This window comes from Prunus dulcis, chromosome 1 (assembly GCF_902201215.1).
Source record: "Prunus dulcis chromosome 1, ALMONDv2, whole genome shotgun sequence".
NCBI lineage: Eukaryota > Viridiplantae > Streptophyta > Magnoliopsida > Rosales > Rosaceae > Prunus > Prunus dulcis.
In genome coordinates this window covers 41,657,396-41,679,683 of record NC_047650.1, presented here as the reverse complement: position 1 = coordinate 41,679,683, position 22,288 = coordinate 41,657,396, and the positions used below count along the sequence as shown (strand labels likewise).

The 22,288-nt window shown below is 37.0% G+C and overlaps 4 protein-coding genes and 1 long non-coding RNA gene across 5 annotated transcripts; 3 read left to right on the top strand and 2 right to left on the bottom strand.

Moving 5' to 3' along the window:
* Positions 1 to 1,249: 1,249 nt before the first annotated feature.
* LOC117616816 (F-box protein CPR1-like) lies at positions 1,250 to 4,302 on the top strand. The gene is made up of 2 exons (XM_034346245.1): positions 1,250 to 1,429; positions 2,785 to 4,302. The coding sequence occupies exon 2, from the start codon at positions 2,810 to 2,812 to the stop codon at positions 4,073 to 4,075; it is 1,266 nt and encodes a 421-aa protein (XP_034202136.1). The 5' UTR covers positions 1,250 to 1,429; positions 2,785 to 2,809; the 3' UTR covers positions 4,076 to 4,302.
* Positions 4,303 to 5,563: 1,261 nt separating this feature from the next.
* LOC117629784 (adenylate kinase, chloroplastic) lies at positions 5,564 to 10,124 on the top strand. The gene is made up of 7 exons (XM_034362390.1): positions 5,564 to 5,916; positions 6,057 to 6,152; positions 6,576 to 6,704; positions 6,773 to 6,907; positions 7,178 to 7,324; positions 7,496 to 7,570; positions 9,736 to 10,124. The coding sequence occupies exons 1-7, from the start codon at positions 5,686 to 5,688 to the stop codon at positions 9,838 to 9,840; spliced, it is 918 nt and encodes a 305-aa protein (XP_034218281.1). The 5' UTR covers positions 5,564 to 5,685; the 3' UTR covers positions 9,841 to 10,124.
* A 1,347-nt stretch (positions 10,125 to 11,471) lies between these two features.
* Positions 11,472 to 14,080, top strand: LOC117620189 (DNA repair protein recA homolog 1, chloroplastic-like). The gene is made up of 5 exons (XM_034350331.1): positions 11,472 to 11,507; positions 11,799 to 11,840; positions 11,969 to 12,031; positions 13,612 to 13,716; positions 13,847 to 14,080. The coding sequence occupies exons 1-5, from the start codon at positions 11,472 to 11,474 to the stop codon at positions 13,940 to 13,942; spliced, it is 342 nt and encodes a 113-aa protein (XP_034206222.1). The 3' UTR covers positions 13,943 to 14,080.
* Positions 14,081 to 15,307: 1,227 nt separating this feature from the next.
* LOC117615274 (serine/threonine-protein kinase-like protein CCR4) lies at positions 15,308 to 18,035 on the bottom strand. The gene has a single exon (XM_034344331.1). It carries the CDS (start codon positions 17,878 to 17,880, stop codon positions 15,502 to 15,504), a length of 2,379 nt encoding a protein of 792 aa, XP_034200222.1. The 5' UTR covers positions 17,881 to 18,035; the 3' UTR covers positions 15,308 to 15,501.
* Positions 18,036 to 18,956: 921 nt separating this feature from the next.
* On the bottom strand, positions 18,957 to 22,265 carry LOC117615273. Its single transcript, XR_004583985.1, has 2 exons — positions 22,036 to 22,265; positions 18,957 to 20,890 (listed from the first exon to the last, which is right to left on the bottom strand). It is a non-coding gene; the product is annotated as an uncharacterized LOC117615273 (long non-coding RNA).
* Between the last annotated feature and the right edge of the window lie 23 nt (positions 22,266 to 22,288).

Here is a 22,288-nt window from a genome sequence, read left to right as displayed (position 1 = left end):
ATTTTTGAAATAAGTTGTAAAGATTTTTTAGGGTTTATGTGTAATTTTTCTAATATTCAAATATTAAAGGTGGACTTTTAGCATTCTCGCTTATCTAAAAATCTAAAAATTAGGTCTTATAAAGGTCCTCTTCAATAACGGCCCTTAGATTAATCTAGTGACACTCATAATCAATAATCTTATCTCTTCCTCATACTCCTTATTTTACTGAAACACAAAGAAGGAATACATGCTTCATTTTCCAGCTTCTCGCCATCCTTGGCAGCCTGCAACTTCTTTGATGCTACATTTCGCATCCTCTTTCTTCTTTGCGCGACCTTGGGCCAAGTATTTCTTTTCATTCTCGTGGCTCAATTTCTTGATAACGTATCCTTATCTAGCTTTCTTCTTCGCATCTATTGCTCGATCTTCTTCGTCTCTTGTGCGTCTAATTTGAGACTTTTCTCTATGTTAGCTTAATTTGTGAATTGGTCTTTTTAAAAATCACTAATTATGTTAATTGAAGTTGGTTTGGGAGTTTAGGAATTTTTTATATATAAAATCAATCTTTAGACGAAAAATCAATGAAAAATGGTTTTATAAAAACAATTTTAAACCTAGGGGTGTTCAAGTAATTTTTTTATACTTCATGGGATGTTAGTGTAAATAACTCATCAAATTATTGAATTGAGACTCTAAATTCATCTCCTATTTTTTTGATAAAATAAGATAGTATTTTATTGATAAAAGAAAGAAAAACAGTACATAGCAACTAAGGTGCCAAATACGGATACAACTTTTTCAGAGACCAAATACAACAACAAGACAGAGAAAGATGGAGAAAGATTTTCTCACTTTAATTTTTTTAAATATATATTATTTTCTTAATTTTTATTTAATAAATATATCATTTTAACATTTTAATTGATTTTAAGGACATTTTTAATTGACTAATTAAACTAATTTTTATTTTTTGTCATATTACATGGCACTATATGACCGTATATATGAAAATTATAGGAAAATTAACTTTGTGTATTCGACTAAGACGGAAAAAAACTTTTCATGTATTAAAGGGTTGAAACTCGGTAAATGTTTATGGTAATAAAGTAAAAATTACCTTAATTATATTAGATTGAAATCAAATTCGGACTGAAATCCGACCCGTTTACGAGTTGCTGAGTGGACCGGGAAAAACGACAGAAGCAATTGGGAGAGGAGGGCCCGGCCGAATAAATAAAAAGTAAAAACATGAAAAACGACAGGAACGTCGTCAACCATTTCCAAATTCCAAATGAGGCGAAGAAAACATATCAATGGGTCGTCGCTTGGGTAACAACGGAGCCCTTTCTTGGTCGCGCTCTCTTCACAAAAGTCTTGCACGCTCAGAAAACGTTTTACTTTCTCACTCTTCACATCGCATAGAGACGACAACCGCTCTCCTCATCAGGTACACTACATGCTCTCTGCTTCGTCAACTCTTTTGATCATTCCATTTTCACTTCGTTTAGGAAATTATTTTATGTTTTTAGTTGTGGGTTTTTTCTATTTTTACTAAATTGTTCTTGAGTTTTCCTTTTGCTAGAGATTTTCTGGATTTTGTGAAAAATGAATTACATATTCTTTGGTAATGAATCTGTTTTGATCATGAAAACCTCTCATATAAGCTTTGAGGCTAGTAAGAATGCAAAGTTAAGTCTAAGCGTATTGATTTCTTTTGGCCCAATTGACACCATTAAAATGGATGATAGGATGAGCATACTCGAAAATGATCAGAGCATATATCAAGGCCTTTTCTCTTTCTTTTTTATTTTTTTTATTTTTTCCTCTCCCATCTAGTTGAGTGTTAGTTATTTTATAATTGTTTGCCTGGTTTTGGAAACAAAACAATCACATAAATGGAAGATTGTTTTATTAGAAGCCAATCTTGTCACTTATGCCAGAGCACATGATCTAAAAGTTCCATCAATTCAATTTCTTGAAGTGATGCATTCATAGGAGATTGTAATGCCAGAATTTAAGAAGATTGATCATGAATGAAAGTTGTTTAGATCCCTTACCTAGGCACTCTTGAGGAACATAGGTTATTAGATGTAGTCTTACAAGACTTAACTTGGACTACTGAGGGACTACATAAGTTTCCTTAACTTTGAACTTTAATTAAAATAGGTGATCAATCAGACCTTCTGTTTAAGGGTTCATGGTGACTTGATTTATTGATTTACATTAGGCGATCGTGTACATGTACAAAATTTTCACATGCTGTTGCATCCTAAGCTAGACTCCTGTAAGGAGCCCTAGGATATTTGCTGATTTAAGATTCGTATGTTGAATTTAACCAGTTAGGCTTCTTCCCTTCTCCTCACATGTAGACCCCTACTTACTAGTGAAGGATGTAGAGGATCAATTTCCACAGACATACAAGAGATAGGGATGCTGAGGAGGGAGTGGAAGATATGTACATAAGTGATACCATACTGGTAATCGAATCTGTTTCAAGGAGACGAGATAAGTAGGCACTTATAAAAATAAATTAAATAAATAATAGCAGGCTAGAAAATAACTTTTTGTTTATGTTCGTGTGTGGACTATTATTGCACCTAAAAGAGCATGAACCAAAGAGAAGAACTGGTAACGGTTCCCTTTTATAAACAAGAAGTAGTTTTAACACATAATATCTTCTATTACTTAGTCATTTTGATACTTTCCTGAAAGCTGCCAAGTGCTGTGTATCCTCCTCTTGCTTCTTTAATTCTTTCTTTATTTCAAAATGGATTGTTTATAATGTCATCATTGTATCTATAGGTGTTAAGAGCTTCTAAAAGGCACGATGGCAAACTCACTAGCAAGCAAGAATGTTGGCTTATTAAGGTTAGTGGAGGAGAGATCATTGACCAAGAAAATAGAGGAAGAGAAAAAACATAAGCGAGAAAAACAAGTTCCTTATCTCCATAAAGATTGTATCTCAAATATCCTTGTGCGACTTCCTCTTGACTCTCTTCAAAGGTCAAGGTTCGTTTGCAAACCTTGGTATAACATAATTAAAAACCCCAAATTCATTGATGCTCATCTCCATCGCTCTGAATCTGTTTTGATCTTTCTATCACCATTTCCAAATGAAAGTCTATACCCTTTTTCTGTGGCTTCTGTACCAAAAGAGTTGCCAAACACTGTTTCAGTTGAATTAAATCTTCTTCAGCCAAAGCCTATCCCCATTTTCAACCACACAACCATAAACGCTCCAAGGTTTTCTGTCCAGTTTCTGGAATTTAAAAATGATAAGAGCAAGATAGGAGAGTACAGTTTAAGCTGCTCTGGCAATATTAGAGCCACCTGTAACGGTCTAATTCTGCTTGATAACAAATTGAAGAACGGAGGACTAGTAGTCATGAATCCTGTGACTAGGAAGCTGATTGCACTTCCGCTGGGTACTTTATCTCGTCCACATGATGAGTCCTATGGTTTTGCACTGATTGATTCTACTGGTGAATATAAAGTAGTCCACTTGTTTCGGGATGAGTTGAGGTATGTCAGCTGTGAGATTTTGAGTCTTCGGACAAAAGCATGGAGAGAAGTCAATGGTCCTTCGTTTGGGTTCTTTAATAGGTTTGTAGATGGACCTATTTCAGCAATTGGAGGTCTGCACTGGATTCCTCAAGTTGACCGTAGCGAATACATAGTGTCTATTGAAGTTGATAAGGAGAAGTTTCACCAAATTCCACTCCCAAGAAGTAGCAGAACTCATGATAGGATTGTTGACATGGGTGGCGTTTTGTGTCTTGTCGTTCATGAGGACGTGAACCATATTGACATTTGGATCTTGAAGGGTTTCTATGGAGAAGTCTGGACGAAGTATCACAGTATCACCGTGGGTTCCATAATAGACATGGTTCCCCTTTTTAGTTTAAGAATCAAGGGTGACATTATTTTCAAGCGAGACGAAGATGGTTCCTTTTATGTTTATGACTTCCAGCATCAAGAGATGAGAAAGGTTGAGATGGTAGAAGGATGTATACCGAAGTCTTCTGCAACATACCTGCCTCATGTCAACAGCCTTGTTTCATGGATGGAAGTGAATCTGGACATGTGTGACTGATTTTCAGCAATGGAACGGATAAAATATAACTCTCAGTCGAAGCTTGAATGTGTTTTATATATACCGTTTGGTTACCAGTGTTGCTATATAAGTTATGTATATATCTTTGTTTGTATGTCTTTTCGTCCCAATTCTTTTGGGCATAGATGATAAAGTAGTACATGTCTTAGAAAGACCGAGGCATATTATTGCACCAAGGAATGAGATTCATTTATGCTTTTGGTTTACCAGTGTATAAATCAGTTGAAACGAATGAGATTCATTTGTTCTTTTCCATTTTGAGAAAGACCGAGGCATATTGTTGCACCTAGGAAGTAAAAAACAACAGTGCCTACAGGGGAAGTCAAGCAATCCAATTCCCGGTAATTAGAAATTTCTTAAGCATGCATTTAGTGCCCGAAAAGTCCTAAGCATAAGAAGGCCAATCAATCATTCACACAAAACCATTGTCAGAAGAGAGTTCGATTTTCCCATTAACGTGTAAATGTTTAATAAGAATTATATGTTGGAGAACAATCAGAAAATTAACCAAATAACAGCATAAAACAAAATCAACAAATCAAATTGATACACCAGATACAACAGTAGAATTAAATAGAAGATATTGACTTGGTTCGGTGATAGAGTCCTTCAGAATTGCAGTGTCTTTTAGACATTATTTCTCCTCTGCCTCGTGCTTGTAGATCGATAGAAATCTGTCCACTAGGATTAAACTATTGCAAATAAAAACCTAAGCACATGGACTTTGATTTCTAACAAACAATGATATGCTTCTCTTAGAAAGTGATTATTTCTGGAGAAGTGATAATGTGATTCCAAAAATTCTATGTCCTCCGTTCAAACAGAATTCGAATTTTAGATATTATCTAAAAAATAAATTTCTAATTAATAAAAAATATTTATTTAATCAACAATTGGCTAATATATGTATTCCCAACCCAATCAAAAGGTGAGGCCCAATGTCCATTCCACTAGGCCCACTTCCTATTTAGTAATTCAAGTGAGTTGGTGCTTATAAACCATGTGTGGAAGCTAATTCTATTTCAATGTGGGACAAAGTGAAAGTGTTTTTTTATACAGACTTTAATATTATTTACATACATATTTTAACAAGATATTTATCATGAGCGATCCCTAAGCAAGCCGTTAGTGTAAAGGATATTTTTCTTAACGAGAATATAACTGCACGTTTATAAATTGTAAACGTTGAAGTATGCAGTAACCAATTTATCTAAATTTTATGCTCACTGACCCAAAAGGTTTTTAACCAAGTGACCAAAGGCCTTTGCACGTGTGTGTGTGAGCCACCTAATAAAAAAATAATGGCATATTTATAAATTTGTAAAGTTTTGGGTAGTCATTTCTTTTCTCTTTATACAAACGATATTGGAGAGGAGAAATTGAAACTAGAAAGTTTAAATATAGGGGTAAATCTTTTAGGGTAAATACTCTTTTTAACCCCTTGCTATGTAGCCCATTTCGCCCTTCTTTTTAATCTCTCTATCCAGAGAGCACAACTCTGCCCACTCCAATCGAAGAATCAAAATTTCTTTGGTTCCATTTATCTCAGTGGTCGCTGGGGCTAGCGTGAGTGGAAGAGAGAGAGCAAAATGGCTTGCAATGTAAACGTAGTCCACCAAGCAGCAATGGCGTCAGCCATAGGCCAGCCTAACAAGCCTTCTCAGCGGCCGAACGCATCTCTGTCCGCGCCATCCAATTCAAAGCCCAAATCTTGTTGTAAGCTTCTTTTGTCCTCACAGTCTTCTTTCATTTCCGGTTTCTCTCCCTCTCGTCCTCAAACCCTAACTCCGTTTCGTTCCAGCAGAGCTCAGAATTTCCCGGTACGCATTTTACCTACACTCAATCAATCAGAGTAGAATTTTTAGTAGGCTTTTTGTATTTTTGGTCATTTTTTGGTTTTTCTTTAATTTAATTGGGTTGAGAATTGAGCATGGTTTGGCTGATTGTTAATTTCAAACAGGTTGTGGGGTCTGCCAAGGCAGAGCCGCTGAGAATAATGATATCGGGGGCGCCAGCTTCTGGTAAAGGAACGCAATGCCAGCTCATTACCCAGAAGGTGAGTTCTCACAATTACCAAATATTACTTAAAAATGCAATGCCAGTGTTTGTTTTCCTTAATAATTTATGGCATTTTCAATTACCTCATCCAAAGAAAACGTAAAGGGTTTGTTAGTTTACTGATTCTTTTGTCCTAAAAGGCCAATTTTGGGTTGTGTATCCTATTCTTATGCATTTCAGTAAAAGTTTTGAACACCAATTTGCAGTTTTTTTTTTTTGTGCCTAAGATGTGCACATAAAGCAATTGATGAATTTCAGATGATTATGTGTGTATATTCTTGATATTAAAAGTTTGCGTCAGAGGAGTTTTCAAATCCTAATGAATTATTCCATTGTTTACATAAGTTACCACTTACCACTTTATGTCATGATTTTCTCATGATAAAAAGCAGATTGAATCGAGTCATCCTCCTGTATGCAGTATGATTTAGTGCATGTTGCTGCTGGAGATTTACTTAGAGCTGAGATTGCATCTGGGAGTGAAAATGGAAGGCGTGCAAGAGAGTACATGGAACAAGGACAATTGGTTCCAGATGAAATAGTTGTCATGGTAGGGAAATTATATTCATGTCGACACATCTTCATTCTAGTGGTGATTCCTTGGTTTTAATCCTGCAGATGGTGAAGGAGCGTCTATTGCAGCCAGATTCTAAAGAAAAAGGTTGGCTTTTGGATGGATACCCTAGGAGCTCATCGCAAGCAATTGCTCTTAAGGAATTAGGGTTTAAGCCGGATCTTTTCATTCTTCTAGAAGTAAGGAATTGTTTTTTATGCAATTGTTATTTATAATTGTTAAGGAGCATTGTAAATATATAGGAGCTTGTAGAAGCTTCTTTACATATTGTAGTTATTTTATTTGATTTCTTTGTAAGTTTATAAGCCATGAAAATTCATTTTGTAACATGAATTTCAGCTTTTGTTGATGCAAAGAGGGAAAAAACCCCATGCAAATTCCCCTTTGCTGGACACAAAAAGTAATATCACTTCATAACTCTTGTTATCCATGTGACATTGCATTTGCAGGTCCCTGAAGAGATTCTTGTTGAGAGAGTTGTTGGAAGAAGGTTAGATCCTATTACTGGGAAGATATACCATTTAAAGTATTCTCCGCCAGAGACCCAAGAGATTGCGTCAAGGCTCACCCAACGTTTTGATGATACAGAAGAAAAGGTACATTTCAAATCATTCTTCGAATTTGTAATACTTTGACTTCAAGGTAATCAATTATCATTTCCCTCTTGTTTAATAGTTCCTTAACCCTCTGCTAGTGCGTAGGTTTTTTAATCAAGTCTTACTTCTTAGCGAGAATATTACATTTTCTTTTGCATATACTTCTTCAAGGTGAAATTGCGATTGAACACTCATCATCAGAATGTGGAGGCCGTACTTTCAATGTATGAAGACATAACAATTAAGGCATGGATATAATCTCTCTCTCTCTCTCTCTCTCTCTCTCTCTCTCTCTCTCTCTTCTCCTTCCCTCTCTAATGTGTGTTAGAGATGCATATCTTGTAAAATGCATATGTTTATCTGTACAATGCATGTAGTACTTAATATGTGCATGTATGTGCAGTGTGCACTTTATATTTATGCTTATTTGTGAATTGTGATGACCTTACAAAAGAGAACCCAAATAAATCGAGTTTTAGTTGGTGGAACAGAACTGGATTGGTCATTGGTGTGAACATTCTCGTCTTAAAATTTTTTTATGATTTTTTTATTTTCAGAGCTAGATATCACAAAATGTATCCACATATTTGGAGTGTCCAATATCCTTGCCATACTGACCCTTATTTGTTAGGATTAAAGATGAAAATATCAGCTGATATTCTGATATAGAGAGGTCAACCAATTTCTTCCCCAGTATCCTAGATATTCCGATATTTCAGCAGAATATCAGAGATCAGTGGATATTTCCATGTTGGCATTCAAACAGAGAAAAACTGCTGATGTTTTATTACGAGAAAGAAGATTAAGAGCATCAACAACCCGAGTCTAGTCTGTGTTTTAGTCCCTAATTAAGGCAACCAAATAGCAATTGTTTCCATTCACAGTCACCAATTCAGAATTCCGTCGATACCTCTGTAAACTTGAGTGTCTCTCTATTATCCTCATGGCCCAATCTTCATCCTTGGGCTGGTTGAAGTAAAGCATCCATGCAAATAAATCCTCTAAAAATAAATGGCCTTAATCTTCTTTGTTCTTTGATGTACTTTTACTGAAGGGAAGCCCTTATGTGGTTGAATTTTGGATTGTCTTAACCACTTAGGGACTGGAAATTACCTTTAGAATTTTACTTCTCAATGATGATTATCACATTATTGTTAATTTTAAATTTATTGGGTCTTGCTGCCGGAGCTCATCCAATTTCAGTTCAACTAATCAAAACTCAAATTCATTCTTAGACCTATTATCTGCAACTTCACCACATCCAAACCCAAATTGCAACTCTTGCACGCCTACCATTAACCCCAGACCTACCTATCTTGTACGCAAAACAACTGTGCTCTGCCATCAGTATGATAATTTATTTGGTCTATTGATATATTGTTGGCTATGCAACTCGTTTCTCATCAGGCTCAAAACTTCTTTATGAACACAGCCAAATCTTTGTTAACTGGGAGCTTGATTTGTTTTATAAAAGAAAGCCAATTTTTGTTTTTGTTTTTCAAATAAAGTCCAACTGTGTTCCCTCAATTTGATGTGTTAATAAGCCCAAGTTGTTAAAACTTAAGAAGAAGCTCATAATAAGCCCAGCTTTCTTTTTTGTTTCTTTTTTACATGAGCATTAATAGACCAATTCTGTAGTAGTTTGGGGTAATTTGACTTTACTTCAGCAAACTTTTTACAAATGCCCCATATAGGTTACTCATTTTCTTATTCTTTTTTAATTTTATATATTTATAATTTATTATAAACTTTTTCCCTCAATTTATTAACTGTTAGCGTGCTTGAAGAGTCTTGCTTACATTTTTCATATTACTCTAGTCCTAATTGTTCAAATACATAATAGCATATTTGCACCTGAGTAGTCCACCATACCAGTAAGACACTGATGTTTAGTCGGTTTTACCCTTACTAGTCAGCAATTTTCACAGTGACTTGATTACTAATAATTTTCAAAGCTAAAGTTTCTTGTGTTATCTTATTCTTGTCTTAATAAATTTGCTCAAGGCATGTTCCATGAGTTAAGCCTAGTAGCAGGGTCCACATTTAGGTCACATACCATTCCTTCTTCCTTGGGAGAAAAAAGTCCACAACTAAACTGTCTTTCTCCAAGCAAGCTAAAATGTTATGCGGTATCACGATGTCATCAATTGAAGGGTCATCAATTGAAGGGTCCTAGAATAGAAATATAGACATAAGTTAAGCATCAATGATTATAGCATAATGTGCTTGGGTTGCTGAGGCTCTTATGCAGGTCATTACTGACATTCTTTATAAATTTAAAAGAAAATTAGGATAATTAAGAGATGGAAAGAGCTTTCCATTACCTGTATGATGAAAATATGATATTGATTTGATTGGTTCTCTTTTATTCACTGTATCTAACTTAGAGAGAGTCATTTTATTTTCTTCAGGTTAATGGAAGTGTTAACAAGGAGGATGTGTTTACCCAAATTGACAGTGCGCTCACACAACTACTTGATAAAAGACAGGCTACTTCAGAATCTCTGGCAGCATAGGTGTAGGGAATGGTTTAGGCTCCCATTTTTACAAGTGTTCTAGAAAAGTTAAGTCAATAATTTGTGCACAATTTGATTGTTTGGCTGCGATTGCAACCTACTGCATAGGAGAAGAGAACTTGTGCATGTCCTGGTCTGCCAAAAGGGAAAAAAGTTACATCTGTGCTGTGTCATTTACTTGCAGTGCATACACATTAGCTTAAACTGCCCTTCTCAGTATGGTATGGGATTACAATTGTATTTATTTATTTATAATGGCAAATTAGAAAATATTGTGCATTGAATTTTGTAGTAGTATATGCTTACTCGATTTGTTGCAAGGACCAGCTCACGTGTGGCTTTCGACTTAGGCTTTGTAAGCATATATTCTTATTTTGTTTTGAGCATTAGGCTGATGCTGCAATTGTAGCCCCCATCTACCATGTTAGCGCCAGTGACCCCAAGAGTCATGGTGGCAACGCCCCTTTTGGGGGATGCTCACTGCATGAGGTCAAAAAATGTAAATTTGAGTTCCTATCTTGGGAAGAGAGAGAGTAAAGTTTGCTAAGTTTTATGGCTTGGGTTTTTTAATTGAATTATGGCAAAACCATTATGAGAGTTGGTCATGGTGACAGACTCATGATTCTAGGAACCACGAACTTTAGCTACACGTGTTCTAAAGAATGGAAACATGGGATCAACCTCCGGTCACGTGGCTTTTCTCACGAGGAAAATTGTCAGGAGACTAAATTCTATATATACTAAAGCCCAATGCAACTAAACACTGTAGCTAAGCACAGTGTAATGACGGAAATGCCCCTCATTTTTCTGCTGTTTTGGGTTTTTTTTTCTGCAGCACAGTAAATTGACGAAAATGCCCTTGACTAAACAGCTTCTTTTGTTCCCGTTTTTGCCCCTCCTCCTTCGTTGAGAGGGTTTGGTTCGCAGAGACAAAGCCCTGGCTTCAGTTTGTTTCCAACCAGCTGGTTGGGGGGCAGCCATGGAAGAACAGTGTTCTGTTCCACAGGCGCTCGCAGCTGCTCTCCATAGTCGCTGGCTGTTTCTTTTACCAATTGGCCAACTGGGTTGTTCGCGCTTTCGTCTCCCGCGACCCTCTCTTTGTCAACACCTCTGTTTCTCTACTCCACTCCACCATAACCTCCTCTTCAGGTTTGTTTTCTTTTCAAGCTGTTCTTTTTTCTTGGGAATTTTTTTTGGGGTTTTTTGAGCATGTTTCATGGTCTTTTTCTATGCATAGAATTTAGTGATAGGTTTAACAAAAATGGAATCTGAAACCGTCGCCGACGCCAAGTTCCAGAGCAAAAAAAAAAAAGGTTTATATGATTAGTGAATCAGTGAAAGAAATTAAGTAAAAATTAGGGGCGAGTACAATTCGGTTTGGCCGACTAAATTGTAGTCACACTTTCGGTTCAGATTGGTTCCCTTGAACTTGCGTGATGTTAACAGAGCCAAATCACACCCTTTTTGGTCCATTCGTCAGATTTGTCCATTTCATGTTTTGCTCGGAGTGTAGAGGCAGGGGTTTGGCTGGAGAGGTGAGATTTGCTCAGATATGGAGTGAAAGACACTCTATTTTGAGGAGTGAGATCAGTTCTTAGATCTACGATGACGATGAAAGAGTTGAGATATAGATGAGAGACATGAGAGAGGGTGCCATTTGCACTAAGGTTAGGAGAAAAATATGATTGTATATAAGGGGATACTAATACTACTGTAATGTTTTTTTTTAAAAAATGGGTAGGGACTGGTTCTGTTCTGTTTTCTCAAGTTTGATTTTGATTAATTTTGTAATTAGTATTAATTTGTTGATGTTTATCTCTAAGCATTCGAATTTGAATTGGATCGATCTACAGCTGATAGTAAAAAGAGATGTACATTGTATTGTGTGCATTTATGTGGTGATCTTCAAGGATTTTGAAATTTATGCTTTTCTTTTTTTTTGAAATTTTGTTGTGCAGTCGTTAGCTGAATCTGAGAAACAACATTGGCTCCAAAGAGAGGAAAGCGTGGATATGGCAAACACACAAGATAATTTCTCTCCAATTGTATCACACACCTTTGTTTTTGTTGTCAGTTTTGATATGCAAATGCATCCCCAGCAGTGCACAAAATAATCATAATTTTACAGGCTACCTTAGAAGAAACAATCAAACAATTACAAAAGGAGACGGACTTGCACATACAGAAAGAGGTAATATAATGTGAATTTCAACTGTGAGAATAGTGGAACAAAGATTAGGGCATGTTTATTGTATTTGGCTGGGTTTCAAATTTTTTTATGGCATTTAATTTTTTTTGAGGCTACCTTAGAGGATGCTATTAAGCAGTTACGAAATGAAAATGATTCACATATACAGAAAGAGGTACTATATCTTGATCTGAATTTATGAAGTTGTACTTAGAAAGAGCCAATGACCTTTTTTCTTATCTGGTATGCTTTTTCTACCTTTCCTATTGATTTTGTATATTTCTTCTTCAGGCTATCATAGAAGATTTCATAAAACAATGTAAATTAGGTGGGAGTTTGATTTGATTAGCTGAAAACAGATGTGCTCTTTAGACTTTAGAGTTGTGCAGGAAAGCTACTGGTTGCTAATTTTGTTTAGTCTTTTTTCTCAAGTTATAATAAATATCTTAACCAGTTTTTGGGTGTTTACTGAAGTTCATGATTGGTAATTGATATTAAGTTCTGCTCATATCAGTTTATGCTTTGTGTGTGTGTGTGTGTGTTGAGGAAAAGTTGGAAGCATGAAAGCTACATACAACATGTGATTTGCAAATTATTCTTATTCATTTTCTCAATTAGTCTCATGCAATAAAAGGTAAAGTCAAATTGTTGTTGAATCCCTGTTTTGATTGGTCATTGCAGAACAGTTTGTGGGTATGGAAGTACTCTCATACAGTTCTGCACCATGCTATGATACTTTTAATTTAAGGTGGAAATTGATTGTGAAAAGCTCAAGTTCACATCAATTCAGTCTCCTAGGTTTTAGAAAAAAACAGAGTTTTTGGTGCTAAATTTGATGTTAGAAAGAAGTTTTTGAGCTGTTACAATTTAGATCAGCCTTTCTTGAAGCAACTAAATCACCAAGGAGGTTTTAGGTCATTAGACACCGGTGAAAACTTCAAACATGTTGGTCCAATTTTATCAAGTGGAAGCTCTGATGGCTACGTAATTAAAGGGGAAAAGAATGAAAGTATTTCGGAAACAGGGAACCAGTAACTAAAGTTTTGATTCCTGGTCTACCAGATGAATCCAAAGGTGAATCAGGTGCGCCAGTAAATAGTTGCTTTTGGGAATGGAAGCCCGAATTCAGTGTGCATTATGAGAAAGCTGGATGTGAAACCTTAGGCTCCCTTCCAGTGCTGTTTCTGCCTGGTTTTGGGGTTGGTTCCTTTCACTATGAGAAGCAACTGAAGGAGTTGGGGCTTGATTTTAGAGTACGGGCTAAGCAGCTGAATGGATGGTGTGTATATCTATATTTGGATGGTATGTACTTGGATTCATTGAAACAATTGAGATTGAGTGCTTATATCTTAGCAGCTGACTTTGAGCCTTAAAATTTTCAGATATTTATGATGACCCATTCTTGGGCCCATTGCAATAATTGAGATTTGAGTGCTTAGGTCTAAGCAGCTGAATTTGAGTCATTAATTTTTCAGATGTGTATGATTTTGATTGTTCCGTCAGGTTTCTTTATTAGTTATTTTCCCCTAATCACAATTGTTTCACTTCCAGAAACTAATGGCATCATTCGTTCATTTTGCAAGATTGGTGTATACTATGGTACTCCACAAGCGACATTTGGAGGAATTGCATTAAAATTCTTTGCCTCAGTTCGGCTTGAAATATGTTCTACAGGGAAGATAAAGTCTGTAAGAACAATAGCCATTGTTTCTTATTGCATGACAGCTTTTTGATGGATGAGTATATTTATCTCTTAGGTCATCTAATAAAGTTTGATCTATGTTGTTTGCTCATAGAACGTACTTCTGTACTGATTAGGTAAATGGAGAGGAAGTAATTGGAGTTCGGGTTCATGTAAGAGTGCAAAAGAGCAAGGTAATTTTGAATGCATCAAAATGGATTCTGTATCTATGAGGGTTGTACACCATGTACAGAAATAACATTTCTATTACTTTTGCCTTTATGATTACTTGAGCAGTAATTGCACTTTCAATATAAATTTCATAACTGGTATGAAGTATGACAAGTTGTCTTGCCAATTCTTAAAGGTTATGTCTAATTTCTCAAAGATTTTTGTCCCAATTCTACACTTTGCTATAAGTGCAGCCTGTGACCATGAAAACAATTGTAACAATTGACAAATTGTTAAATTCCCCTTTTGATTTTTCTGATATTATGAAACTGCTTCCATCCTTTTTGAAGGCTAATGATTTTGTTATGATATTTGCTTATGCTTTTGGAAGAGAGACTTTTGTCGATTGCAATCTCCTGATTCCCAGATTTTGCCAAACCTTTAGTAAAACTTAATGATTGCAGTTAATTATATCTCTTATTTAATGTGTTTCATCCACTTTGTTATGTTTCTATTTTGAAAGATGCTTATCCTATATTTTTGTTGTTGTTGTGGATTTTCAATTTTTGTAAGATGTTAACTGTGTACAAGAGAGTCAAGAAGAGGCGGTGAGTAGAAGGAGGTTCTTTGCAGGCTAGACAAGGTTGAAAATGGTTTTTTTTTTTCTCTCCCTATTTTCCTTCAAAACTTTTTGTTCACTTATTCTCCTTGAATTTTATGTTCAAAGTAGTTAAATTTTCGTCCAAAATGTTTTATTTGTGTTTCTTGATTTGAATGAAAGTTTGGTATTTCATCCTTCTTTTTGGGTTTCTTTCATTTCATACTGTCTTCGTATTTTCCTTTTCCTTTTCCTTTTGGGTTTATTAAAATATTGATCATATTTTAATAAACATGACAAGCAACATATAAAACATGTTATTAGTCTTTATTTTGTAACTTAAACTTGCTACATATTTTCACAACTTTGTAGACATTTTAGACGATTTTAAAACCGCAACATCGTGCGGGGACTTTTGCTAGTTTTCGCTGAAGGCGTATCACATCTTTAATAGAAGTTTAACCTACTTGAGTTGAAACATCTTACCTTTTCAGAGAGGTGATGCAGTACAATAATATGATTTTTTAATTTTATTTTATAGTATTTCTTTAGGTATTATAAAGATATATAAAGATATTGTTGTAATGGATGGTGTCTTCATGTATTATAAAATATAAACACATGGGATTTTTTTTTCAATTTATTATTATTATTATTATTATTACGTATTTCTTGCTGACAGTATATTTGGTGCTTTATTGACTTCGCAATCTAAAGACTTCCTCCAATTGAACTTTTGTTCTTGAAGGAAAAAAAAAAATATATATATATATATATATATATATATATATATTCAAAGCTAAAAGAGTTGAATGAAACCAAGACCAAGTTGAAGAAAAGAAAATTTGGTTTGGCCGAAGAAAGAAGAGAAAATTATAAGTTGAAATTTACATGCACACTTTTTGTGTGGGGTATATACAGAGTTTGCCTTGACTAATAAGCAAAAAAAATCAATATATGCGTTACAAAGAATTTTAAAAAAATTGCTCTACAAAAAATTGACCATTTCATATGGCGTGGAAGCTACGTGGAAGACTGAGTCGTGGAAGAAGAGCGAGAAACGCTTGCCAAGCAAAAACTCAACGCTCTTTCCAAGCTACTCACTATGTCAGTCATGGATGGCCTGTCCCTTCCTTCCAAACTTACACAATCCGCCGCCAAGTACCCAACGTATGCCACGGCCTCGATCTCAAACGGGTTCGGGGCGGGCATTTTCGGGTCCAATATCCGATGGATCTCATCGTTCACAATGTACGGCACCACAAAATCCACAACGTTTCTTGGCACCCCGTTTTCATTCTTGTGAATTGCGTTGTAACCCGACAACAGCTCTAGCAACACCACTCCAAAGCTGTACACGTCACTCTTCGTGGTCAGCTGTTGCAGCCGATAGTACTCTGGGTCCATGTACCCGAATGTACCGGCTGCCCGGAGTGAGAGGTGCGACTCATCGTCCTCCGGGCCCATCAAGGATAGCCCGAAGTCCGACACCTTGGCGTGCAATGTGTCGTCCAGTAATATGTTGGACGACTTGATGTCACGGTGTATGACTGGTGGGGCTGCGTACACGTGGAGGTACTCAACGCCTCGGGCTGCGTCGAGAGCCACGTTGATGCGCGCGGCCCATGAGACTAGAGGGGAGTGTGGGAGCTTGTGGAGATGGTCGTGGAGAGTGGCGTTGTTCATGTACTCGTACACCAAAATGCGCTCTTTTGTGTCTTCGAAAAAGCCAAGCAAGCGGACTAGGTTCTTGTGGTTGAGGCGGGAGAGGGATTCGAGCTCGTTGACGAAAGCGTTGTCTTTGTCCTCCTGGCGCCTTGCATGTCCACCGACGTAGGAGGAGGAGGCTGAGGTCTCGGCGCGCTTGATGGCCACTTGGCGGCCGTCAGTTAATCTGGCGTAGTAGACTGAGCCATAGCTGCCTGTTCCGATTTTGTGTTCTTCGGAGAAGTTAGAAGTGGCTTCTAGAAGTTCTTCCAATGAAAATTCCTCCAAAGAAGCCCCATTGGCACCCATGCTCACCCCATGGCTCAGCCGCTTCTCCAACACCGGCTGCCCTGCCACTACAGCTGCGGCAGCATTAGCGGCAACGGCGCCTTGATTACTATGATGACCTTGTAACTGGGTCATCTCCAAGGGGCCCGAGTCATGAATGCGGCTTCCTCTAATTTTGCAAAACTTGAACGCCAAGAAACAACATACCAAAACGAAAGCTATGGAGCCGACACACCCCACTACAAGAAAAGCCACCATTTTCTTGCTCCATTTACTCCCTGATGATGATGGGGGCTTCTCGATCTCTGGTGCCGGTGACTGTGGAAATAGTCGTTGATCAGGCGGCTCTTCGTTCCCTTCATGGGTTTGGCAAACTACATATCCGTGTTCACAAAATCTACCATAGCCTGGTAATGCATTGCTCCATGATGGGCACTCCCTTGTACACGGCCCTGGCTTCACGTCACTCTCGAACACCGTGAAATTGTTTGAGGCATCAAAATTTGGGCTGCCCCAGCAATGCAAGGAAAAATTAGATGACAGCACTCCGCAGAAGACATTTCGTTTTGCTTCAATTGCTACGAAATAAGTATCTTGCAGATCCACAGGCAAGCTGAAGTTATTTTCACCCCAGCAAACAACTGTTCCATTAGTCCTGAGAGCACAACTGCGGTTCTCTCCCAAGGCCAGAGATGTGAATTTCTCTTGTGGTTTATCACCCTTCATATCTCCCCAACAATGCAAGCTACCATTCTCCGATGAGATGCCACAAGCATGATTGAACCCTGCACTTACAGCACTGCAATTCCAGCTAGGCTCGTTTCCAACCACTTTACTATTGCTTCCTAAGCAAGTAACTTTCCCAATTTTTGATACCCCGCATACAAAATTCTCTCCCACGGAGATGCTTGAGAAGTCATAGCTGTGTCGATTCCTCGTGTTTGAATTGAATCTGTGCCATTGCCAGCATTCGACGCGGCTTGTACTCCCATTAACCAGGCCGCATACATGGGAATTTCCAGCAACAAGTTGCTTGAGAGCCGGACCGATGTAGATACGCTTGCGGATCATGTTAGTACCATTGGCAGAGAACCTCCAGCAAATCAAAATTGAAGTATTGGGGGGAGAAGACGGGGACATCAACGAGCATAAAAACCCATCTCCAGCAACTATACCACTGAAGGAAGAAGAAGCATTCTTGTCGACAGGAATTCGAATTCCACTAGGAAAACTAGTACAATTGAGAAAGGAAGGCTGGTTGTTGGGATGTATGAGCGCACAGACTAATGTTTGATTTGAAGTCTCAGAGATTGATAGAGTGGAGAGTGAATAAATGCTACATGGAAAGAATGAAACCAAGGAAAAGCTGAGGATCAGAAAGATGCTATTGTACCAAAAGGCAGCCATAGAGAAATTTTATCAAATAATTGGTGGGTGCAGAAAATTTCATGGTGGAGAGGAAGAGAGATGGGGAAGAATGAGAGATGGAGTTTTTGAACAATAGTGGTTTTTTTGGGACCAATTTAAACGTGTTGAAGGTGGCCAAAGAAAAAGACCAGATTACACGCTTTGGGAGTCTCTTAACTTTGATAGAGTTTTTGAAGACCAAAGACCAAGTCCTTTGAAAATAAAAGGTGGAGAGAGAGAGAGAGAGAGCGTGTGAGCGTGGGTCAAAGACTCAAACAAACTAATTGACCTCTCTCTCTTCTACTGTCTACTGAGTTACAAAGTACGTATTTATATAATCTTACTTACTAGCTTACTACTCCAAGCAGGAAAGTAAATCTAATAGCACCAACGAACTGAACTTGAAAATGGATCGTGATTTTGTGGGCTTGTGTTGTCTCACGTTATATGAAAAATTAGCCCAGCAAAGAGAATTATAACTTAAGTAATTAAGAATATTTAGCTTCAAGTCCGATATTTTATGTCCGATTTTTCCATTCCCAATATCTCTAAATGGAAAGAGAAAAATATTGCTCAACTCAAACATGACTGGTTAGCTAAAAAGTGGAAGAATAAAAAACGGACATGACCCCCAAAAAGCATGGATCATATCTCTTCTAAAAATGAAATTTAATCTTCTTTTTATGATAATCCGTCAGTATTTTGTATGTCAGAACAAGATAATATTAAATTAACTAGCTCCCTTTCTTACACAAGAAATTCATACATCAATTAAATATATTGCATCTTTGAAAGCCCCACCAGGTCCTAATGGAGTTCATGCTATTTTCTTTTAACAAAACGTTGGCATAGTGTCAAGAAAATATTTATATAGTTAATGCTTTTTACAATAAAAAATCTCTTCAAAAATTAAATAATACTTATCCCAAAGACCAACCTTGCAGAAAATTGGACACGAATTACCATCGAATCTTCCAAAGAAATTAGATATGGAGAAAGGTCATGATATGACGACTCACGTCCAGAGAAGGAGACAAATATTTTCCTATTATAATATCCCAAACACTTACAAAAAAGTAGTTTCAAATTATATAATTGCCGAAACTCCGGATCAAGCATCAAAAGGATAATCCTGCCCAGTAAATAAAATGCTCCAACCACAAATTCTATTAGTATGTCTTGATCGGAAGACATGAAAAATTACGTTCTTGAGCTGAATAATAGTTTACAACTTGACTAAATTTTAGAAGACTGCAAAGTGCAATCCTTACTAAACTAAAGGTTTCAATCAAATTGAAAGGTCTACCACCTTCATCATGCAGATGCAGTTCAAGAATTCGAATATGTACCTCATTGCATATTTGAACCCCTAAGGTACGCATAAAGCACAAAATGGCTGGGATGAGATGGAAGAAGACTAAGGAGGGAACCTACAGCTGAGATTAGAAAAGAGGGCAACAAACGAAAAAAGAGAATGACTAAAGTTACAAACATAAGCAGTGATGAATCTACATGGTATTTTTTCCATAGGGTAATGAATGACTAGAAAAATCTCAACGTCCATGTTCAAAAAAGTCGAACCAAGCAGCAAAACATTGTATAGCACTTGATATAGTAAAAGTATAAAACCCGGACATGGTTATCCAAAAAAAAATTTGTATTGCAGGGATCAATCAATGCAGTTCCATTCCATTTCGACATGTAGAAGCCTCCTTTTTCTTTTCTTTTTCCTCAGTAATTATTTCTGCTTACCTGCAATAATATCAGAATGGTGCATCAGGCAGTTTTAAAATTTATCAACAGAAGCACTAAATAGTATCAAAACAACATGAGAGCTGAAGATAGTGAAGATTTCATGAAAGCACTCAATTACCAATATTTATCAATTATAATTGTTCATTATTGTCATCACCGCCAATAGCTTCACATCATTCAGAAGTACAGTTAATTATGCAGGAATGGGGCATGGGATTGGAGGAGAACTAGATGCCACAGATTCTATGTCCTTTTCTAAACCTCACATCGAAACTCAACTTAGATTATAAATCATGTAGGAAATTTTAATCTACACTCAATAACTCTTTAAAGGATGTGATGTAAAACATAACAAACATCTAAAAACATTAAACATTCAAGACATCTGACAAACTAGCCCAACTTGAACCAAGTACACTACATTCCAGGACCATCCATGATCGTTTGAGTAAGGCTAACCCAACTATCAAGAAATAAAATGCTTGTGCAAAGCTTACAAGAAACCACAAATTCTATTAGCTTACATTTCAATGGTGGTATTGTCATTTTCTTGTTCCCCATTTCCCTAACTTCTTATACCCAAAAAATAAAACAACCCAACATTCCTTCCTTTGGTTTCTCAACGCAACCGAGTTGAAAAGAGTCATCATGTCCTAAATGTAATTATCAACTTCTATGTTTTGCACAGTGGCCCCCTAATAATGCAAAATGCTCCATAAGACAAGCTTGACAAAAACAAAAACATGGACTACCAATAAACAAAAGGTAGTTCCATTCGATAAAAGTCATTAAAGGAGAGGAAGAAGAAATTATCAACTGTCTACCCATTTCAATCCAAGAAAAAAATTCTAGTATTCTAACTTTTGAGAGACAGATTAGGATTCAGAAGCTTGCCTCCCTAATTTTGATCCTCTTCGAGTGCTTTGAGAAACAGATCGAGATGCCCTTCACTGAGAGGAATAAAGTAAGTAGAGCACGTGAGACATATGCACTGTTGTAATTTGAAAAGACACCAAAATTGCAAAAAAAGAAGTCAAAAGCATATTTAAATGGACATGAAAGAGAACTGCCTATTTGCAAATTTCCTCTTCTTAGAGGTAGAAGGATCTTGGTGCTGCCTCTGAACAATTACAGCATTGCCATCATGGAGATTCCCCTAACAAATAATTGCATTAAAGTCACACCGAACACCATGACTTTTTTAACTGGTTCACTTCTCTTTTTCTCCATATCATACCAAGAAATCTTGTCAAAGCTGTCAGGAGGTTCAAAATAGTTATTCTTCAAAACAACCATTTGACCACTCTTTGAAAACCTCAAAGGTGTGCAAACAGCAAATATCCAAGGAACATCGCTCTCATTAATTTTTTTTTTAAAAAGCATCACCCAAGATTTTGTCACTCCATATTCCTTCATAGCCCAAACATGACTTCCAGCCTTATTATTAACAATAAAACATAACCAGCCTCCCAAGGCAGTCAAACCCGGCAGAGGAAAAGCATGCACAACGTCCTCCGGGGTGGGAAATTCGTGATATTTCTCACTCACAAGATCAAGGGTTAGAATTATGAATGTGTTACCCAAATCAGGATTGGTAAGCCAATGTAGAGCACTGTTCAAACAGTGAATATAAGAACCAAAATAACGATGATTGGAAGGTTAGTTCTGGGCCCTTTTCCATGAGTTGGATTTTAGGCCATAAACCTTCACTTCAGAAGAACAAAAACCATTAGAAGTACGAAACTCCATAATCCTAACAACTTTGTAGTCATCAGTAGCAGAATCATACCCGAACCCAAACCTGGCAACTTCACTTTCCATTATCTCAGAGAGTGAGAATGAGATTCGCTTGAACCTCTGAATGGAGGGATTCCATAAAGCAACATCTTTTTTATTGTTGTTTGCAATGCATAGTAAACCATGACAGTAACCCGCTCTGTCAGTACAACTGCGACGGTGTCTCAAGGGCAGCTCAAGTTTGATGGCTCTCTTGGCGATGCTATCGTTGTCGTAAAATGGGAATGAGAAGAAATTTGTGCGCCGATTGTTTGAATGAATTAAAAGGGAGCAAAAAGAGCTGGTTTGGATGGAGCGTTGGTGATGGCATTCCAAGCTTCGCAAACACAAATGAATCACATCAAATCCTTGGGCGTAAGCCGTAAAAGAATGTCGACCACAAAGCTCCGGTGGGATGTATGGGGGTGGTTGTTGAAAGCTTGGGTTTAGGGTTAGAATTTGGGGCCATTTCAATTTATGTTCAATACTCAACCTACTCTCAGAGTCAACAGAAATATCTAATTTCTTGACAGCTCTCCTCCTATAACAAGAACCCTAACAATCAAATTCTATTTTATTTTATTTATAAATAAAGAAGAAAAGAAATTAAGCACAATAACAAACCTTAATGCTTCCGATTATGCCTCTGGCGCCTGTGTCTGCAAGTATCCGATCAGAGAGAAACGAACAGGATGATGAAGAAAATGAAGAAGAAGATGAACGAAAAGAAAAACCTTATATGGAATTCCTTCACAACTGTTACAATTTCTGAAGTTAGACTTAACTCTAAACAGAATTAGTAACTTAAACTAACCTAGCTGCCTGCCCACTCCCCTCTTCTACTGTATTATGTGTTTAGCTGCCAAGAAAAGGAAAG

Bases quoted from the DNA above. Each gene is read 5' to 3' on its own strand.
- LOC117616816 (XM_034346245.1), top strand. From the start codon at position 2,810: ATGGCAAACTCACTAGCAAGCAAGAATGTTGGCTTATTAAGGTTAGTG.
- LOC117629784 (XM_034362390.1), top strand. From the start codon at position 5,686: ATGGCTTGCAATGTAAACGTAGTCCACCAAGCAGCAATGGCGTCAGCC. The intron at 5,917-6,056 runs GTACGCATTTTA...AATTTCAAACAG, and splicing joins GCAGAGCTCAGAATTTCCCG to GTTGTGGGGTCTGCCAAGGC. The intron at 6,705-6,772 runs GTAGGGAAATTA...TTAATCCTGCAG, and splicing joins CAGATGAAATAGTTGTCATG to ATGGTGAAGGAGCGTCTATT.
- LOC117620189 (XM_034350331.1), top strand. From the start codon at position 11,472: ATGAGAGACATGAGAGAGGGTGCCATTTGCACTAAG. The intron at 11,508-11,798 runs GTTAGGAGAAAA...TTTGTTGTGCAG, and splicing joins AGGGTGCCATTTGCACTAAG to TCGTTAGCTGAATCTGAGAA. The intron at 13,717-13,846 runs GTAAGAACAATA...TGTACTGATTAG, and splicing joins CTACAGGGAAGATAAAGTCT to GTAAATGGAGAGGAAGTAAT.
- LOC117615274 (XM_034344331.1), bottom strand. From the start codon at position 17,880: ATGGCTGCCTTTTGGTACAATAGCATCTTTCTGATCCTCAGCTTTTCC.